This window comes from Mytilus galloprovincialis, chromosome 3, assembly GCF_965363235.1.
Source record: "Mytilus galloprovincialis chromosome 3, xbMytGall1.hap1.1, whole genome shotgun sequence".
Classification (NCBI taxonomy): Eukaryota; Metazoa; Mollusca; class Bivalvia; order Mytilida; family Mytilidae; genus Mytilus; species Mytilus galloprovincialis.
The window spans coordinates 105,952,678-105,973,624 of record NC_134840.1 but is presented as its reverse complement, the minus strand read 5'-3'; the positions used below and the strand labels follow the sequence as shown (position 1 = coordinate 105,973,624).

General features: G+C 32.0%; 1 protein-coding gene across 3 annotated transcripts in view; it reads left to right on the top strand.

The window, feature by feature from the left end:
• LOC143069688 (uncharacterized) overlaps positions 1-20,947 on the top strand; it is a 46,901-nt gene that overhangs the window by 17,787 nt on the left and 8,167 nt on the right. Inside the window, exons 1-10 of one of the 3 annotated variants that reach the window (XM_076244449.1) lie at positions 3,086-3,156; positions 4,851-5,092; positions 5,972-6,179; positions 6,673-6,791; positions 7,050-7,252; positions 8,290-8,458; positions 9,145-9,313; positions 9,684-9,781; positions 16,136-16,280; positions 19,777-19,859. In XM_076244449.1, coding sequence (XP_076100564.1) covers positions 4,859-5,092; positions 5,972-6,179; positions 6,673-6,791; positions 7,050-7,252; positions 8,290-8,458; positions 9,145-9,313; positions 9,684-9,781; positions 16,136-16,280; positions 19,777-19,859 — 1,428 coding nt within the window. In that variant the 5' untranslated portion in view covers positions 3,086-3,156; positions 4,851-4,858. Of the gene's footprint in view, positions 1-3,085; positions 3,157-3,219; positions 3,242-4,850; positions 5,093-5,971; positions 6,180-6,672; positions 6,792-7,049; positions 7,253-8,289; positions 8,459-9,144; positions 9,314-9,683; positions 9,782-16,135; positions 16,281-19,776; positions 19,860-20,947 lie in introns of those variants that run through there. The other 2 variants (XM_076244450.1, XM_076244448.1) reach the window with 2 other exon arrangements.

The following is a 20,947-nucleotide window of genomic DNA, read 5'->3' as shown; positions in this document are numbered from 1 at the left end:
CTCTATGAAATTTTATAAAAAGGTTTAATACCTCAAAAGGAAGGTTGGGATTTCTTTTGGGGATAATGGTCCAAACCGTTCTGGAATTAGGGGCCCAAAACAAGTATGTTTCTGTTTTCAGGATAACAACTTGTGTAATAGTATTTCATTGCTCTGAAATTGTACCACAATGTTTAATACCACAGGTTAAAGGTTTGGATTGATTTTGGGGGTTATGGTCCCAAAGGTTTAGGAAAAAGGGGCCAAAAAGGGGGCCCAAAATAAGCATTTTTGTAGTTTTCAAACAATAACTTGTGTTTAAGTGTATGAATCTCTCTGAAATTATACCACAAGTTTCCATACCATGAAGGGATGGTTAGTATTGACTTTGGGGTTTATGGCTCAAAATGTTTTGGAATTAGGGGCAAAAAATGGGGAAAAATTAGGTTTTTTGGTCAATGGACAATTAAGACAATTTAAAAGCAGTGTATGGGAGGTACCTCAAAAACATTTAACATACAATGTTGGGTATGCTGGATTTACCTCCCTTACACTACTTGTAAATTATGTATTTATGAAATGTCAGGTTTTGGACTAATTGCAAAAAAAAGGGGGAGGGGTACAAGTTTTCAATTTTTTTTCCAAATTTCTCAAATTTCAATTTTTTTTAAAAGTTTGAAGAAGAAATCTTTAATTGCACAATATTCGCAATAGATTTGTAAGATCTTGACATTTGTTTTGTATCAGAAACTCAAATTATGTCAAAAATTTGATCACAATCCAAATGCAGGGCTGTATCAAGCTTGAATGTTGTGTCCATACTTGCCCCAACTGTTCAGGATTCGACCTCTGCGGAGCACCTGTTTTTTTTATTAAATTAAAAAAAATAAATTAAATTAAGCTGCTTTTTTCCTGGTCAAATTTATCTTACATTGTCCTCATTGTCATGATTTATTGATCATGCAATGTTAAGTTTTGGTGTTTTGGTCTGATTTTCAATTACCGGTACCATAATTAATTGGTAAACTATATTTGGTGTATGGAATAATTGTAAGGTTTAAATGTTTGTCTGACGGGATTTATCTTACATTGACCTCATTGTTGCCTGGATCTTTAAAAATGTTTAAGTTTATGTGAAACTTGTAGAAAAACTTTTATCTTTTAGACTTTTAATGTAATACCAATTGTCTGCAAAACAGACAAGACATTTCATACAGTGCACTCTTGTCCTGCTATATATTATCAGTGACGTCACAATGTGTAAGGAGATGTTATCAAGCTTGCTTTCACCAAGCGTAAAACTGTCTTAAGGAGGGGAAAGAGACCAGTACTAGAAGGATAAACAGATAATCTTAATTTCTTCATATAGATATCGTAAAATATCAGCCTCTCGACACAATGTTGAGCTTTTTAGGTGTTAAAGCTGCTTATAATTTACAATATCAATGTGAAGTGAACCCAATAATCTATACTTTTAAATCTCAGAGTTATCTATCCTTTATAGAATTATTATTAGGTCTAATAAAACCATTATATAAGTAGAAATACATACACAAAAATTGGGTTTGCTGAGATGAATTGGTATAAACAGGCTATTATTTGAACTTGGAATTATTTTTAATTATGTTATTTAAATTTTTGATAAATTCCATGTTTATTCTGTACTGAAATGTTCTGTGCTGTGCACAACACTTTCTATTACAAGGAAAATAGTATATTTTCAATGGAATGTACTGTGCCGCACACAACACTATTTAACCAAAATAAATTGTATGGAAAATGATATTAACCGCTCAAAAGATCAAATTACCAAATAAACATGGAATTAATTTATTAAAAATTTTATAAACAAAAAAAATTATGCAAATTCCATAATTAAAAATAATTCCATGTTCAAATAATAGCCAGTTTATAGCTTTTTCATTACATCGTTACACCACGAACAAGGAGGGGCGGATCCAGCCATTTAAAAAAAGGGGTGTGTCCCAACCCAGGACAAAAAAGGGGGGGGGGGTTCCAACTATATTTCCCCATTCAAATATATTGATCGTCCAAAAAAAAAGGAGGGGGGGGGGGTTCCAACCCCAGGAACCCTCCCCCTGGATCTGCCACTGAAAAGAATCATGAATAAATTGAGTTCTGGTTCAAAATTTGATTCCATTATGAAATTGACTGAATGGCAATTTCTAGATTGTGCAATAATCCCATTCTACCTATAATACAAATAAATTACCACATTTAATATAAACAATCTAAATTTAAGTCTTAATTAAAATGGAATCGACACAACAAAACATATTTAAAGATTAGGACTAAGACACACAGGTTAGTAACAATATTCAAGATTTCTAGATTTTATTTGAACACCTGACTTAGACACAGATACATGTGTAGCATGAGGTCATTAATAGCATAAACATGACGAAGTAAACGTGGTATTGATAATACACGTATATATAGATATAGATATAACAATAATATACAAATATGTTTTCCAACATTTTCAGAGCAATTATTGGCAGTGTCTTTAATAAATACAGAAAGTCATTTATACAGTTGTACATTAATTATATACATTTTGAAAGAAGAGCTTCCTGATTATAATCAGAACTCACTGTGATGTATCTTGGTAGAAACTTTTCCTCCTAAAAATAAAAAAATTATACAGATCGACATGCTGAGAAAAATTTCAAGTTTTTTTTATCTTTATGATTAAGTTCTAGTAAAATATTGCATTTGACATTAATTAGATAACTTAAGTATTATTACATATTCTCCTTTAAGCAATACTGTTAAGCCTGATGTCTAATTTATCATAGAATTTCAAAATGTCCAACCTGGGAACAATATATACATGTATGTTCTTGGTCCAACTTTATGAGCCTTCAGACAAATTGCCACCTATATTGCTTTCAACCTCAACTTCAGAATGTACTTATAAAATGAATAAAGAAAATAATTAGAGATTTAACAAAAGGTATTCTCTAATAATCATTAATCTTGATATTTTAAATTTCCCACCAAATCTTAAGTAAAGGGAAGAAATCAATAGGTCAAAGTCTAATTTGTTGATATAAACAATCTAGCCGGTCATAGGCCTGCAGGTGAATGTACTTATTATTATAACATTATTTTTATTGAAGTAGTAATTTTAGTTGAGGAATAGATCGTTCTTCGGTAAGTTAATAAATGCACAATTATAAAATTTAACAGAAAATTTGCATTGAGCGCATGAAAGATTTGCAGTGCAGTTTATCTAAATGTAAGTTAGGCATGTAATTTGTAATCTTATGTTTTATCATTTACAAACACTAGGTAATTATGTGTGAAAGTGTGTTTTGATAAGATTTTATAAGTTAACTTTTGGTATATTTAGTAAGTGGTAGAGCAAATGTAGACTATAAAATATGCAGAACAATCATACTGTTTTAATGTTCTTTTGACATATATTTATTCCCTCTACAATGAACTGACGGTTCTGTTTGTTTTTGTCTCTTGTTTATTTATATATATATATATACTGATTAAAAAAGATAAGCAACATATATTTCTTATTTATATTAAAAAAAAACTTCTAATGTTACACAAATAATTTAATAAGTTAGTTTTTGTGGAGTAAAATTGGATTATTTTCTTAATGTTACACTTATTAATGTTATGTTTAGAAGTATAGATTATTTTTTAAATATAGAATTAAAAATATGTGTTACTACCTTTATTCTCAGTATATGTTATTTTGTTATTTAGGCCAAACCTATTTAAAAGTGAACTTGTGAATTGAAAAAGAGTAATTTTTCTGATTAAAAAAAGAAAATAAATAGAGCATGTAAAGTATGAATTAGCTTACTTGTAAGGAGAGTATACAGACATTTAATTTTGGATTAATTTAATTATGTTATAATACATAATTGTAGATACATTATTACACTTTTACAATTTATATGGTATTTAATCAAACCCTTATTGTTATTTAAACTGTGACATTTAAAGGACATATAAAACATTAAATAAACAGTGAGATAACTATATATTGATTTAATCCACTCTGAAAATTTTCAAGTTCATACTGTGAGGGGCAAACTTTTTAAGATATTTTAAACGTAAGAAGACTGCTAATAAACTGTAGACAGAAGTTTAAGGTATTGCCTCTGGGTATTTTGTGTAAATAGATTTAAAAAAAAAAAGATTTGATAGCTGTAAAACCTTGGATCTCATGGTAGATTCAGACTGGAGGGAAAATAGGGAAAGAAATATTTGACATTGGATATGGTTAGGATTGGTTCCCCTATTACCTCAAATCCTTAATGTCTGGATCTGTCACATTAAATCATGAAATTTTTGTATATTAAGACAATTGGTTCTTTATTACAATAAAGATTTTACTGAAAAATTAAAAATAAATGCATCTTTTTTGGAAAAATATTTTAGTAAATGTGCTGGTTTTTTTTTTTAGTACAAGTATTCCTAATAACAGAAGAGCATTCCAATATCCCCACCACTGCAAATATTTTATCTGTTGAAGGGAAATAACTCAAATTTTTTGTTTCTTTTGAACATTTTCATATAAACTGACAAAAATGTAAATGGGATTGAGCTGTCAATGGAAGTTTTAAAAACCTTAACAGGATTAAAAGTTTCCCTTAAAAATGATGAGTAGTAAAAAGACAATCCAAGAGATCATAATTTTTATTTCTGAAAATTAAAATTTTTTTAAAGATTTTTAATACATTTATACCTGTATTTCTTATATTTTTTACTTAAGAAATATTTACTTGCAATCATATCATTTGTTCTAAAGTGATTTGAAGGCTCTCAGAGGGAAACTTATACATTGCACAACCTTTTTCAATAATTTTCTATTTTTTCCACAGAAATAGCCATGGCCTCTAACAGTTGTTTAAACAGAGTTTTTCGATCAAGTCGTCCTCTGCTTAACCTTGCAAAAAGGAACAGAAATAACAGGACTGGTGTGGAGACCAGTGTGAAGAGCTTCAGTACATCAGACCAAAGAAAAGTTCACAGAAGTCTAATACCTGACATAGAAATCCCTAACGTTTCTCTTACAGACTTCTTGTTTCCAAGATTTGACAAATTCAGTAAAAATGTTGCCATGGTGAGTGAATATGAATGCTACTTGCACACAGATTCATCTGAGTTAATTTGACAAAAAGAAAATGTGGTATAATGGCAATGAGACAACTCTCCAACAGAGACAAATTGGTGTAGAAGTTAGCAACTATCATATAGGTAACTGAAGGGCCTTCAACAATAAGGAAAAAACCACACCACAGAGCAAGCTATAGAAGACGGGACAGATGGATAGCCTTACAGTGATAACTGAAGGGGAAAATAACGTGCTTATTATGAATAACAGAATGAAGAAAATTTAAAAAAAAAATTTATGCCCCTGCTGTACTGAGGGAGCATTAAGTTTTACCCTTGTCTGTCATTCTGTACATACATCCCAAAGTTGGTTTCTGTTCTCTAACTTTACTTTGCCTCAAACAAATGCTTTGAAACTTATTCACAATTATTATTACCACAAAACACAAATCAAGTTTGAATTTTGGTGAAGTCACTTTAACTTGCCTTCAGTTATGTCCCTTTATAACTTTATATGATATGCAAGCGGGGGTATCATCTGTGTCCCATGAACACATTCCCCATTTATTTTATTTGAGATGTAGGTATAGGGCATACATTCCATTGCCTCCTTTGAATCTACACATGGTTGAATCCAAATACATGAAATATTGTAACAGATTGTTTTCTGATTATATTCTGCCTGAATATTACAACCACATCAAAATTTGACAGGTACACTTCATCACTCAAATATTACACTTGTGTCACATTTTTTTTTTATAATTTATTTTTTCTTCATGAATTTACAGGTATCAACATATATTTATCTTGTGGCACAATAATCAAGCAAATGAAATAAATAAGCATTCTATTGACTAACATTATGAAATATATCACACTTTTTCAGGTAGATGCCACCACTGAGAAATCCTATACGTATACAGAACTGAAAGAGAATGCTATTAAAGTAGCCAGTGCTTTAACCAAGATGGGGTACAAGAAGGGAGATGTTTTAGCCATATATTCTACAAACAGCCCTGAATTTACCATGGTAATGTTAGGAGCAGCAGCTGCAGGCATTATTGTCACAACAATGAACCCAGCCTACACATCAGGTTTGTTTTTATGCCCCATTTATTGGCATTATGTTTTCTGGTCTGTGGGCATTTAGGTTAAAGTTTTTGGATGAGGTAGTTTTTGTTGAAGTTGAAGTCCAATTAACTTGAAACTTAGTACACATGATCCCTATGATATGATCTTTCTAATTTTTATGCCAAATTAGAGATTTTTCCCTATTTTCACGGTGCACTGAAAATAGAAAATGATAGTGCGGATGGGGCATCCGAGTACTGGATACACATTCTTGTGTATGACATTTTAATAGCCTCTGCAAATGAATTTTAGGTTACATAACAAACTTATGCTGCAACTCTTCTTAGATATGAAGTAAATATTTATTTTGTCAATTTGTAATTCTAGTTGAATAAGAGTGGTTTCCAGCAGGAACTTCAGTTATTTTTTCTCTCTATAATTTCATAAGATATGATTGTTTGAGAATTGTTTTAATTGAACTAAACTTTTGTATAACAATGTTATTTATTGTTTCAGGGGAACTGGCTAGACATTTAGAACACTCAGGAGCTAGCAGTTTGTTTACAATTCCTGCTTTAGTTGGGACTGTTAAAGATGCACTAGAAACTGATAAAGTTCTCAACAGTATTATTAAGGTAAGGTTATCTTTTAGCTGGGATGGTTTGAAAATGCTATAGAAACTAAAGATATGAAACAGCACCCTTGAAATACAATAATACTAGAAACTATTAAAAAACAGCATAGTTTTCAACATTGATCAAATATTCATACCATATATCATGTGCACATTCATCCAAAGACTTAACAAAGTAACAGGGACTAACAAAGACATGCAATGTACATCTAAATCCTTCAATTGGTTTTGGTATATTCATTCTTTTTTTATTTTATAGAACATAGTAGTATTTGGAACAGCAGACGGTCACCAACCATTTTCAACCTTGTTAGAGGATGATGGGAAGGCCTTCCCAGAGAACATCAGTATTGATCCAATGGAGGATGTTGTTGTTCTGCCATACTCCAGTGGTACTACTGGGCTACCTAAAGGGGTTATGTTGACACACAGTAATATAGTTTCTAATCTGCTTCAGTTCAGGTAGGTGTAGATCATGTGTAAAAGTAGACACTTTCAATGTATTTTAATCTTTTTGGATATATATTCAACATGGTTTTTTTTTGGTATCAATTCTGTGATGACTGTTGATTTTCCCCCATTACAACAAAAAATAAGCATACTTTTGCTAAAATCTGGTAATACTCCATAATGTTGTAATTTGAGTGATTAATCCATGAAATCTTAGATTATGTTCACTTTTTTTCAAAATGTAGCGAAAAATTAAAATAAATTATGGTATCATTCAAATTTTCATCTTTGAATTTACAATGTCATATCCACCCTGATACCTAAGTTTTCCTTTCTAAATAAACTTGCACTAATAATTGGATAAACCAGTGCATATGTAATTTATTGACTCAAAGGTTGAGATTTTATCTTATAAACATCCCATTAAGATAAACAGAATTATGAAATAGACCACCTCTATTCTTGTCATATCAGGAAACAATATTCAAGGTCATTGGAGTCAAATAAGGACAAATTCTGTCACTGTTAATTGATAAACAGTGCAAAAGAATATCAAAATGATGAATTACATTTGAATTAATTCCCTATTTTTGAAAATATCATTAAGAGAACAAAAGGAAAGGGTATTAGAAGTTCATTTTTTTGGTTCCTTCAAGTTTGAAAAATCTTAAATCTACCACATAACAGATGTTCATTAGACATAAGTCTGTCAGACATCAGTATCCTGTAAATTCAGAAACTATTGCAAGGTTTTTATTAATGCAAATAATGCGTCTGATTGAGTAGCACAATAATAAGAACTCTCATTCTGATCACTGTAACATATAGCTGTATGCAGATTTTTTTGAAATAGCAAAATTTGCCATAATTAAACTCTTTTTTTGTCTATTCTTGAAATATCACAATAATAAATGCATGCGATAACTTCTGAATTTAAAACCAAGGATTTGTTGAGTATTCTTACTAAACAAATCCTTTTTAAAACTAATATATACCTTAGATTAACTACTGAACTATTAGGAACAGCTTGAAATATTTTTTTTTTTCAGACCATTAATAAGTGTAAATGAAGAAGATACATGTTTGGGAGTTCTTCCATTCTACCATATCTATGGTTTGTCTCCAGTGATGATGGGAGTTCTTCAGGATGGAGGTAAACTTGTCACTCAACCAAGATTTGACCCAGAAATGTTTCTTAAAGCTTTACAAGGTTACAAGGTTAGTTTTTTTAAATCAGTTATTTATCCCAAATTAGAATTTAAAGGTTTAGATGACATAATTTGATATTTGTTTTAATTTTATCAATTGTAGACAGATTAGATCATTACCTTGACCTATTTTACTATTTTTATGATAAAGTTGAATGGGTGCAATTCTGCATGATTTGTCTCCCTTTTTTAAGAGAATCAAACTCCTTTTTTGACATAAGATATCAAAGATAAACTTTTTAGAACAATTTATTTTTAAACCCCAGAATAAGTTTCTGTTCTCTTACTCTGAACTCAAATAACATAAAACTTATACACAATGCTTATTACCACCAAACTCAGATCAAATTTGAATTTGGGTGGTTTTACTTTTGCTGTTCTCGAGTTATGTCTCTTTGTAAACAGACAAATTGTGAAATTTGCTGTTTTAACACTTTTATGTGGTTTTGCCCAAATCTAATGTTATGAAACTTATACACAATGCTTATTGCCACCAAACACAAATTAAGCTTGAATGTGAGTAGTGTCACTTTTGCCATTCTTGAGTTATGTCTCTTTGTAAATCGAAAAAAATGCAGAATCTACCATTATTTACAAGTGAGGAGTCCTGTGTCCATTCTTTATTTAAATTTTGATTATCTTTCAACCCTCTCTCTTTTAAAATTCATGATGTAAATAGTTTATATATTTCTACAGGTAACACAAGCACATTTGGTACCCCCCATTATACTGTTTTTAGCCAAGCATCCAGTTGTGAGTAAGTTTGATTTGTCCAGTATTACAAAGTTAATCAGTGGAGCAGCACCACTTGGAGATTCCTTGACAGAAGAGGTTATGGAGAGGCTAAAAGCACCTGTTTGTCAAGGTAAGATAGTACACGTATGGGTACTCTAAGTAAGATACAAAAAGTGATATATGAACCTTGAATATGATGTTTTCATGATTAATTGTTGTGGTCAGAAATTGATAAATTTACAGACATTCTTCATTTATTTGTTGCAGGATTCCCAGATTTATTTTGATGCTTTTTGTCCATATCCATTGTTAATGTAGGAAGGTATTAGTTTAGTTTACAGAATAGATGAAAATGTGCAAAACAAAAAAGAAAACAGAATAATAGGGCTAGAACGTAAAGAATGGTGAAATATAGGCAAAAAATAATAATACAGAAATGATAACCCTGGGCATCATTTAGACTCTCGTGTACAAATGTATTGATTTTTCTCATTTCCTAGGTTACGGAATGACAGAGACCAGTCCAGTTATCCATGTTGATACAGTACCAAATACCAGAGGATCTGTGGGGAAAGTTGTCCCAAACACACTTTGTAAAGTAGGTTTACTCATTTCTTAACATAGAGCACACCAAATAATTGTATGCCGCTGCTGCTTGGCAGAGGGGGCATAATAAGATTTACCCTTGCCGCTTTCACTAATGATTTATTTCCATTTACAAATGGGAACATTGCTGAATTGCTGAAACCATATGTTTTTGAACTTTGTATAGACAGTCAATATTTACTCCCCCTTGACATACATTGTTATTGTTGTAATCTTTACGTTCTTTTCATTTAAATTAAAATAATTATATAATATAATGGGTGTGAATTTGTGAAAATGTGTACATAAAATAAGGAAATATTATATAGTTGCCAATGAGAAAACAATCTGAGCAATTAGAGAAAACCGTTCTGCCTTCAACCATGAAAACAACCTATACCTTATACATGTAGTAACTATAAAACTAGACGGGTTAATTTATAAAAAAAAATTTTACAAAAAAAAAATATGACACACATGAAACAGAGACAACCACTGGACTAGAGGCTCTTGACTTGGGTCATGCACATGTAAAATGTAGCTGTGTTAAACATGTTTGTGTGTGGCTGAGCGCTTAATCCTCTCCAATCCTGGCACAGTGGTGTTTCTGCACAACATAAGAACAAACTTTAAAAATCGGTGGGAAAAGGCTCCTTATGTTGTTCTGTACCAAGATTATAATTTAGTACGCCAGACACCAGGCTGTACGTTGACCTATAGTTGTAATTTCTGTGTCATTTGGTCTCTTGTGAAGAGTTGTCTCATTGGCAATCATACCACATCTTCTTTTTTATATTAACTCATCAGATGACTTTGTATTGGTTTTATTGGGCAAATAATGACTGCAGTTAATTTAATTTAATTGAAAAATTTTTCAAAAAAAGAGGGAAAGAATTTTTTTTAGGATATAAAACAAAATTTTTTTGTTAGTTTTTACTTTTTTTTTCATATCTAGAGAACCATTATGATTTCATACTTTATACTTTAATGTTTATTAACCACCACCAGAGGGCGTGTCATGATGTATGTACAACTTCCTAGGTCAATGTTCAAGGTAAAAAAACTTTGGTTTCAGTTGACAAACCTGTGTCCTGTGGTGAAGATCGTGTCCGCTCTATATCTTGAGAACCGTTATCATTTCAAAGTTTATACTTGACATGTATATGAACCAACACCAGAGGGTGTGTCATAATTTATGAACGACTGCCTAGGGCAAAGTTCAAGGTCAAAAACTTTGGTTTCAGTTGACAACCCCATGTCCTATGGTAAAGATTGTGTCCGCTCTATATCTTGAGAACCGTTATCATTTTAAAGTTTATACCTGAAATGTATATAAACCAATATCAGAGGGTATGTCATAATTTATGTACAACTTCCTAGGTCAAAGGTCAAGGTCAAAAACTTTGGTTTCAGTTGACAACCCCATGTCCTATGGTAAAGATTGTGTCCGCTCTATATCTTGAGAACCGTTATCATTTTAAAGTTTATACCTGAAATGTATATAAACCAATATCAGAAGGTATGTCATAATTTATGTACAACTTCCTAGGTCAAAGGTCAAGGTCAAAAACTTTGGTTTCAGTTGACAACCCCATGTCCTATGGTAAAGATCGTCTCCGCTCTATATCTTGAGAACCGTTATCTTTTCAAAGTTTATACTTGACATGTATATAAACCAACACCAAAGGGTGTGTCATAATTTATGTGCAGCTTATTAGGTCAAAGGTCAAGGTCAAAAACTTTGGTTTCAGTTGACAACCCCATGTCCTATGGTAAAGATTGTGTCCGCTCTATATCTTGAGAACCGTTATCATTTCAAAGTTTATACTTGACATGTTTATAAACCAACACCAAAGGGTGTGTCATAATTTATTTACAACTTCCTAGGTCAAAAGTCAAGGTCAAAAACTTTGATTTCAGTTGACAAACCCATGTCTTATGGTAAAGATACAATTTTTTAATGCACATTATTCACAGCGGGGCCCACAGAGATGGCTCCCATCTCAATGATATCTAGTTATAGATAGAGATAAACTGTAAACAGCAATAATGTTCAGCAAAGTAAGATCTACAAATAAGTCAACATGACCAAAATGGTCAGTTGATCCGTTTAGGAGTTATTGCCCTTTATAGTCGATTTTTAACCATTTTTTGTAAATTAAAGTAATCTTTTACAAAAATCTTCTCCTCTGAAACTACTGGGCCAAATTAATCCAAACTTGGCCGCCACGGCTAAAAATAGAACATAGGGGTAAAATGCAGTTTTTGGCTTATAACTCAAAAACCAAAGCATTTTGAGGAAATCTGACATGGTATAAAAATGTTTATCAGGTCAAGATCTATCTGCCCTGAAATTTTCAGTTGAATCGGTCAACCCGTTGTTGGGTTGCTGCCCCTGAATTGGTAATTTTGAGCAAATTTTGCTGTTTTTGGTTATTATCTTGAATATTATTATAGATAGAGATAAACTGTAAACATCAATAATGTTCAGCAAAGTTAGATTTACAAATAAGTCAACATGACCGAAATGGTCAGTTGACCCCTTTCGGAGTTATTGCCCTTTATAGTCAATTTTTAACCATTTTTCATAAATCTAAGTAATCTTTTACAAAAATATCCACTGAAACTACTAGACCACAATCATCTAGTTTGAAAAATGTGTCCGATGACCTGGCCATTCAACCAAGATGGCCGCCACGTCTAAAAATAGAACATAGGGGTAAAATGCAGTTTTTGGCTTATAACTATGAAACATTTAGAGCAAATCTGACAAGAAGTTAAATTGTTAATCAAGTCAATATCTATCTGCCCTGAATTTTTCAGATGAATTGGACAATTGGTTGTTGGGTTGCTGCCCTCCAATTGGTAATTTTTAAAGAAATTTTGCCGTTTTTGGTTATCTTGAATACTATTAAATAGATAGCGATAAACTGTAAACAGCAATAATGTTCAGCAAAGTAAGATCTACAAATAAGTCAACATGACCTAAATGGTCAATTGATTCCTTAAGGAGTTATTGCCCTTTATAGTCAATTTTTAACAATTTTCATTAATTTAGTAAATTGATGTAAATTTTTACCAAATGTAGTTCTCTATTACTAATGGGCAAAGTTCATTATAGATATAATTGTAAGAAGCAAATCTGTTCAGTAAAGTAAGAACTTTAAACACATCAGTGACCATCACCAAAATACAATTTTGTCATGAATCCATTTGTGTTCTTGTGCACATAGACCAAGGTGAGCGACACAGGCTCTTTAGAGCCTCTAGTTTTAAACTTTGAACATCTTTATTTATGATATATATGTTAGACTCAGATCGACGTCCGGCCTCTAATCGACGTCCGTTCCTCAAATCGACGTCCGTTTCTCAAATCGACATCTAAATCTGACGTCACATTCTCAAATCGACGTCCAATATTTTTATACTCTAATCGGACGTAATGTATTGCCAAAACGACGTCCGATTGATGTTGATTGTAGTCGTCTTTAATCCATGTTCAATATCAATAAATAATAAATTAATGGACTTAATTTACACTTACATAAACATGTTTTTGTATAGTTCTTATGACAACTAAATTTTCAAACATTATACTTACTTTTCATATACATTTCTTCAACCAGAAAACATGCATATTAATGTTTATCTTGATAAAAAGTTAATCAATTGTTCCAAATAATAGTGTGTCATTCCTATTCATAATAATAAATTACATGCATGTAAATGTATGGCAATTAGTAAGCAACCCAACAACAAAGAAAACCAAATGAAATCTAGGATATTCAGTCTTCAACAATAGACAAAATAAAGAAGCACAACCAATTGTTTTGAGAAAATTATAATTCGGACTCTGTAGGTTTTTTTTACAACAACTTTCTTGAGTTTTACACCTGAGTGAAACGTAAACGCAAGAAATTGGCATTATGTTTTATGTTGTGCTGTCACACCACTGTTTAAGGTTAAATGCAGTGTTCACTCACATGTTTAACCCCGACATATTCTGTATGGACCTGCAGTGCATTGGTTTTCGATGGTTTATGTCTGTCATATTTGTTTTTCGGGATTTTTGAACAGATATATCATGTCATTGAGAGGTATTTGCAAAATATACCAGTCGAGAGAATGGTAAATTTCCCGAGTTGCAAGGCGAGAGAAATTCATTCAAAAGACTTTTTTTCTCACTAATACCCCCCTTAACATGATATATAATCTGTTTAATTACACCGAATGTTAACGTATAAAAACGCATTGATGATCATGACGTTAAACAAGCGTCCAGTCGGATATATTTTGGCAAATACCACGGCAGAGAGGGTAAAACTGGCATATATTCTTTTCCATATACCCCGGCGCTGTTAAAAAATGAACGATATTAATAAGATAAAAGTAAATTGGTGAAAAATACACTGGCTATCAACCAATCAAAATCCAGCATTCTTAGATAAGGTGATAATGGTCAAAATATAGTTTTTTTTATGTATGTGGAAAAGGGGGGTTCAAATTTTATATAATTTCAAAGTGGGGAGATCAATATTTTTTGCACATGAAACTGAGTAGTTAAATACTTCAACAGACAAAATGCCAAAAAAGAATATTACAACAGTTGAATGGAAATATATTTTTACCACCATTCATACAAATTTATTAAGTAAGACATCACAAGACTTTGTGGTGATGTAGTAAGCTGTCATTTTGTGTCATTTTGTCCCATTTAGAATGCATAGGTTCTTCATCATGTTCATAACCCGGTTAATCCAGTCGTTATATTACACCCACTTCGATCACTACATTAACAAGCCTTAGTGCCAACTTATGATAATAAGCTAAAAGTTTGAGAGAAATTATGTATAAATTAAAATGAAATCTACAGCGATTTATGCAAAAGTTTGTCAAACAAATAAAATCACGCTGCATCATGAAAGAATATAGTGTAGAGCAATAAGTTCTCCAATAAATGGTCAAATATTATGCATAAAACCAGTTTAATATTGATACAAAAGATGATTCTGAGATAACAAAACCACTGATTAATGCACCTTTTTGCTTTCATTATCAGATCCCTTTGAGTCCATTATACCTCTCATTGCAAAGTTTGTACTTTTAAGGCTAATGAATCAAAATTTTGGGGTTACTATCACACATTTATAAATGAAATATGACAACAAATGAGTAATTGAATTGTTCTGAAAGCTGAAAGCATAAACTATCAATACAGGTATCAAAATTCACGTAAAACTTAAGTTTAGGCAGCAAATAAGAGAGGGACAATTTAATAGCACCTGAGATCATCATCACCCCTAGTTTTTGGTGGGGTTTGTGTTGCTTATTCTTTAGTTTTCTATGTTGTGTCATGTGTACTATTGTGTGTCTGTTTGTTTTTTTTATTTTTAGACATTGCGTTGTCAGTTTATTTTCGATTTATGAGTTTGATTGTCCCTTTGGTATCTTTCGTCCCTCTTTTTTAATAGATCCTTCTTAGTAAATAATTCGCAGTCACTGTCTCAACAAGTTTCTTTAATAGCCCAATAAAGGAAATTAGAAAAAAATAGCTCCCCAAAGCACTGGCTTGCTCTACCCATTTAATATTCATGAAAGAGTCCTATGTCAAGGCAATGTTCCTTCAAATATGGTTTTGGACTCAATTCACTGAAAATATTTCATGTTTGCAATATTTCTGTGAAATAACATGATAAGTGTATTGCATGTTAACATTTTGGCATGTTTAATAGAGGGGGGGGGGGGGGTCACATTTTTTAATTTTTTTGTACAGGGGGGATCAAATCAAAACAGATAAATTTTATGGGGGATCAAGAAAATTTTATACTTTTGATTTCAAAATGACCAGCCCCCCTCCCAGGTAAATAATGATAAGTCCCTAAATAGATTTTATTTGTCTCACATAATATGTTTAAAGGTTTAAATGTTTCAGCTACTATCGGTTCACTTCAGTTTTGTATTCTGTGTCAAAAACGGACGTAGATTAGAGAAGCTCAAAATCGGACGTCGATTAGAGAATGCCAAAAAATGGACGTCGATTAGAAAGGCATAAAATTGGCCGTCGATTTGGAAGGATATTTTATTGTGACGTCAGATTTGGACGTCGATTTGAGGAACGGATGTCGATTAGAGACTGGACGTCGATCTGAGTCTTACATATATATATATTGTAAACAACTTCTCTTAATTCAGTATAATAAAAAATAAGTTTTACTGTATATATTTTCAGCAACTAGTTCGATTTATTATGATTTGTGACTTAATTTATCTTTTTGTAAACATGTCCTATAACTGTGTCAGTATAAATGTTTTATCATTAAATGGCCATGTCACCTAATTTATCAATGAAAGAATGTTTGTTTTTCAGATTGTCTGTCCAGATACCGATACCCAGTTAGATAAAGTAGGAAAAGTCGGTGAAATATGTGTTAAAGGTCCACAAGTTATGAAAGGCTACCTCCATAATATAAAGGCTACAGAAGATATTATAAGAGATGGATGGCTTCATACAGGTTAATCCATTGAATATTTTATTTTTGACAGGAGTAATAGGCCTGGAGATATTAACTGCTTTAAAAAAAAGTGGGGTATACTGTTTTACATCTGACACCGTCCGTCTCTCCTTACATCTATCCGTCCATCCTTTCTGTCTAGAATATTTTTGTCGCATCCTTCTCAGGGACTACATCATTAGGGTTTCTGAAATTCAGTTTCAGGCCAGATTTTGTATAAGTCAGCTATACTGTGTGATGTTTGTATAGATTCATCACGGAACAACATCTTGTTTACTAAACAATTACATATTTTTACACCATTAAAATTATCCAGTTGCGGCAGGGGTATCATCAGTAAGCAGTACCTTACCTCACAGTTTCACTTGTTTTATTTCCAAATGAACAAAATGACTGATTTCATACACATGTAGGCCTGATATAAAATATGTAAATGACCTCTAGTTTTTTTGTCGAGTCTGCAACTTTTGTTGCAGAAAGCTCGACATAGGAATAGTGATCCGGCGGCGGCGGCTACGGCGGCGGCGGTGGCTACGGCGGTGTTAGCTAACTTCTTAAAAGCTTTATATTTTAGAAGGTGGAAGACCTCGATGCTTCATACTTTGTATATAGATGCCTCATGTTACGAAGTTTCCGTCAGTCACATGTCCAATGTCCTTGACCTCATTTTCATGGTTCAGTGACCACTTGAAAAAAAAGTTCAGATTTTTTGTAATGTTGAATTCTCTCTTATTATAAGTAATAGGATAACTATATTTGATATGTGCGTACCTTGAAAGGTCCTCATGTCTGTCAGACAGTTTTCACTTGACCTCGACCTCATTTCATGGATCAGTGAACAAGGTTAAGTTTTGGTGGTCAAGTCCATATCTCAGATACTACAAGCAATAGGGCTAGTATATTCGGTGTATGGAAGGACTGTAAGGTGTACATGTCCAACTGGCAGGTGTCATCTGACCTTGACCTCATTTTCATGGTTCAGTGGTTATAGTTAAATTTTTGTGTTTTGGTCTGTTTTTCTCATACTATATGCAATAGGTCTACTATATTTGTTGTATGGAATGATTGTAAGGTGTACCTATCTAGCGGGCAGATGTCATGTGACCTTGACCTCATTTTCATGGTTTAGTGGTCGTTAAGTTTTTGAGTTTTGGTCTTTTTATCTAATACTATATGCCATAGGTCATCTATATTTTGTGTAGGGAAATATTTTATGATCTTTATGTCAGTCGCGCAGGTTTTATTTGACCGTGACCTCATTTTCACGGTTCATTGCACAGTGTTAAGTTTTTGTGTTTTGGTCTATTTTTCTTAAACTATAAGTAATAGGTCAACTATATATTTTGTATAGAAGCATTGTTAGCTGTACATGTCTGCCTGGCATGGTTCATCTGACCTTGACCTCATTTTCAAGGTTCATTGGTCTTTGTTTAGTTATCTTGGACTTGGTTAATGTTAAGTTTATGTGACAGTTGTATTAAAGCTTAGCTTTATACTTAGGACTATCAACATAATATCAATGATTAGTATAGAAGGCGAGACATTTCAGGGTGTGCACTCTTGTTCTAGTTTCTGTCTCATTGTCTTTTATCCACATCATCTAATATCCATATTTGAAATACCCCTTTTTCAACAGAAACAATTAACCCTTTAAAAAGCAAGTATTGATGTCCTCAAACAAAAATAATTTTATTGTGTAGATGAAAATAATTCAATTATTTTTGGGCATCTGAAGCGCTCTTCTGGATATACATCCATCAAGAATGCTCAAACCCAAAAATATGAAAGCCAAGAATGTATAATATATCTTGAAGATTTGGTACCAATTGTTTTGGTTAAGGTGGTACCTAACACTACAGGAGATAACTCTGTAAAGTCATCTAAATGTTTTAATTACATTGTGTTGTAAAGGGAATATTTAGCTTCTCAATGATCAAAATTGGTGTTTGCCAAACTGCTATATAACCAGTGTAATTTTTCTGATAAAACGGTTGGTTCAAAATTTTTGAAATTTTTATACTTTTGTTAAAGGGTCAAAGTAAATACATTGTCAAAATTTTATGAAAATAAAACGACCCAAATTAATTTTAGTGAAAGTGTTTGGTACCACCTTAATCAGTATTTAGTTTTCTATGATATGTTGTGTTTTGTGTACTGTTGTTTGTCTTTTCTTCATTTGCCTTTATATGCCAAGTCGTCAATATAAAAAAGAAGGAGTTGTATGATTGCCAAGGAAACAACTCTTTACATGAGACCAAATGACACAGAAATTATCAGCTTTTGTTTTCAACATACAACATATCTATTTGGTACCTTTTGTCTCTCTTTTAGAAATACAACATAATATTCACATTTTTTTTTAGATATAATTTATCTGTTATGTATTTACAATTTGGTGTGTGGCATCTGTCCCAATTTTAGAACGGAAATGTAGATAAGCACAATTATCACACATAACAATATTACAGTTCATACATTTCCATTTAATAGGTAAAAACTGTTCACAAAGTTGACATGGAAGAATAATTTCTGGTTCAGGTTCAGGTTCAATACTCTCGCTTGAAAGATTCTTGCAGAAGATAATCCCCATTCTGTTAATTTCAGATAATTCTGTTGATTTCAGATAAAACTATATTGTGATCAACTCTCATGTAGGTTTTAAAATTTTATCCTGGTCACAACCTGTGTGCTATTCAGCACGTCACAACTGTTACTTTAGTCAACAATAATTTTATGAAATAGGATAAATCCAGTTTAACTACTTATTTTCTTTCTATCAATATTGCCGTCTTGTTTCAAAAAGACTTGCTAATACTAAACATGATGCCCTTCTTTTCTATAGTTGATCCGATCCAGCAGTTCACTGAGAAAGCTTCTCCTGTTTGGAGTTTTTTCTATTCTCAAAACAGGTCCTCTTATACATAAATACCAGCTTTGGAGGAGTGCACACAAGATCTTCTTTATAAATCTCCAGTTCAAAAATATATTGTTGTTTTTTTTTGTGCCAAGAAATGATGGAAGTAATGAATTCAGCTTAGGAATCTAAACTTGTTAAATTTTACAGATCTCTAGTTCTGAACTTAAAATCTGTCACACATATTCTTAATGCAGAGAACATTATCAGTTCAAAACCAACAGTAGTAATTTTATCTGATTATCTCTCAATAAAAAAACATATTGAAAAATCAAATATACTACATTTCCCTGGTGTGAGCCAAATTTTTATTTACTCAAGCCCAAACTTTCATTCTGAATAACTTATCATTAAAAAAGGTTAAAAATAATCAGTAAAAATGGTTAAGATTTATTTCAAACCTGATAGTATAGTTCTTTAAATCTGACTTTTTGGTATGATAATTCAGCTAGATTTTTACTCTAAGCAAACAGAAAAAAAAAGATAAATATATATCAGTTTATAAAAAATACACATACATGTAATTCATTTATTTCATAAATTTATACTTCCATTTTAAAGTTTGTTGTTTTTATTTTGCAGGAGATATTGGTTATGTGAAGGAAAATGGAAGTTTTGTAATAACAGACAGACTGAAAGAGTTAATTAAATACAAGGGATATCAAGTAAGTAAATACACTTGTATTATGTAAATACTTTTACAGTTCTTCTATTAAAGCATGCAAAACAAACAATTGATTAACTTGCTTGCTATATTTGTTTGGATGTCTGTAAACAACAGGAAGGTAGTCTGTTTCAGTCTGTTTACTATTTACTGGAATATGATTGGACAATAAACACTAAATTCATTTCATGTCAATTCTTATTGTCCAATCAAATCCCAGTATATATAAAAACGGACAGAAACTCCACCTACCTATTGTTTGCAAACAACCAAGCAAACATAGCAAGCAAGTTTATCAATGTTTTGTTTTGCATGCTTTTATAGAAGAACTGTAATATACATTTTGTATGTGAACTTCAATAAAAGAATGTGAGTTTGAACACCGCCCATTCTGGTGCACTCAACTCCAATCTTACTTGATAAGGATTGTCAATGTTCCTATATTTAAGCTATCAAAGATCGGTGGTTTTCTCCAAGCACTCATGCTTCCTGCACCAATAAAAACTGGCCACCACGAAAGAGCCCAAATGTTGCACTTAAAAGAGGTTTTAAAACACAAACAATCCATCAATAAAAAAAATAAAGACATTTTATATTGATTTTAGAGGAACATCACATATAGAGATGTGGGGTATACATCAAATGGATTGTGAGCAACGCCACTTAAGAAATAATTGATGCAAGCTATACTTTATTGGTTGTTTTAACATGGGTAGGCATTATATTCGTGATTATTTTTGCCTGAGCGATAGTGAGGGCTAAAATAACACGAATATAATGCCTACCCATGTTAAAACAACCAATAAAGTATAGTTTGTATCAATTATTTCGATTCTGATTAGGACAATTAAGGTAATTTCTATGTCCGATGTGTATAAGGGTAAAGCGATTGCATTGGCTCTTCCATGAACCTCCCTTTTTTGTTTGTAAAGAAGCAAACAGCTGGCACTGTGATTTTCCAGAGGAGGAGTTTTTGAACAGCCAGCATGAACAGTTGTCGTATCTAGGTCAATTATGTTAATTTCGGAATGCAACACATTACAGTCATAATAAATGAATTAGTAACAACATGTGCATCATTTAAGAGTT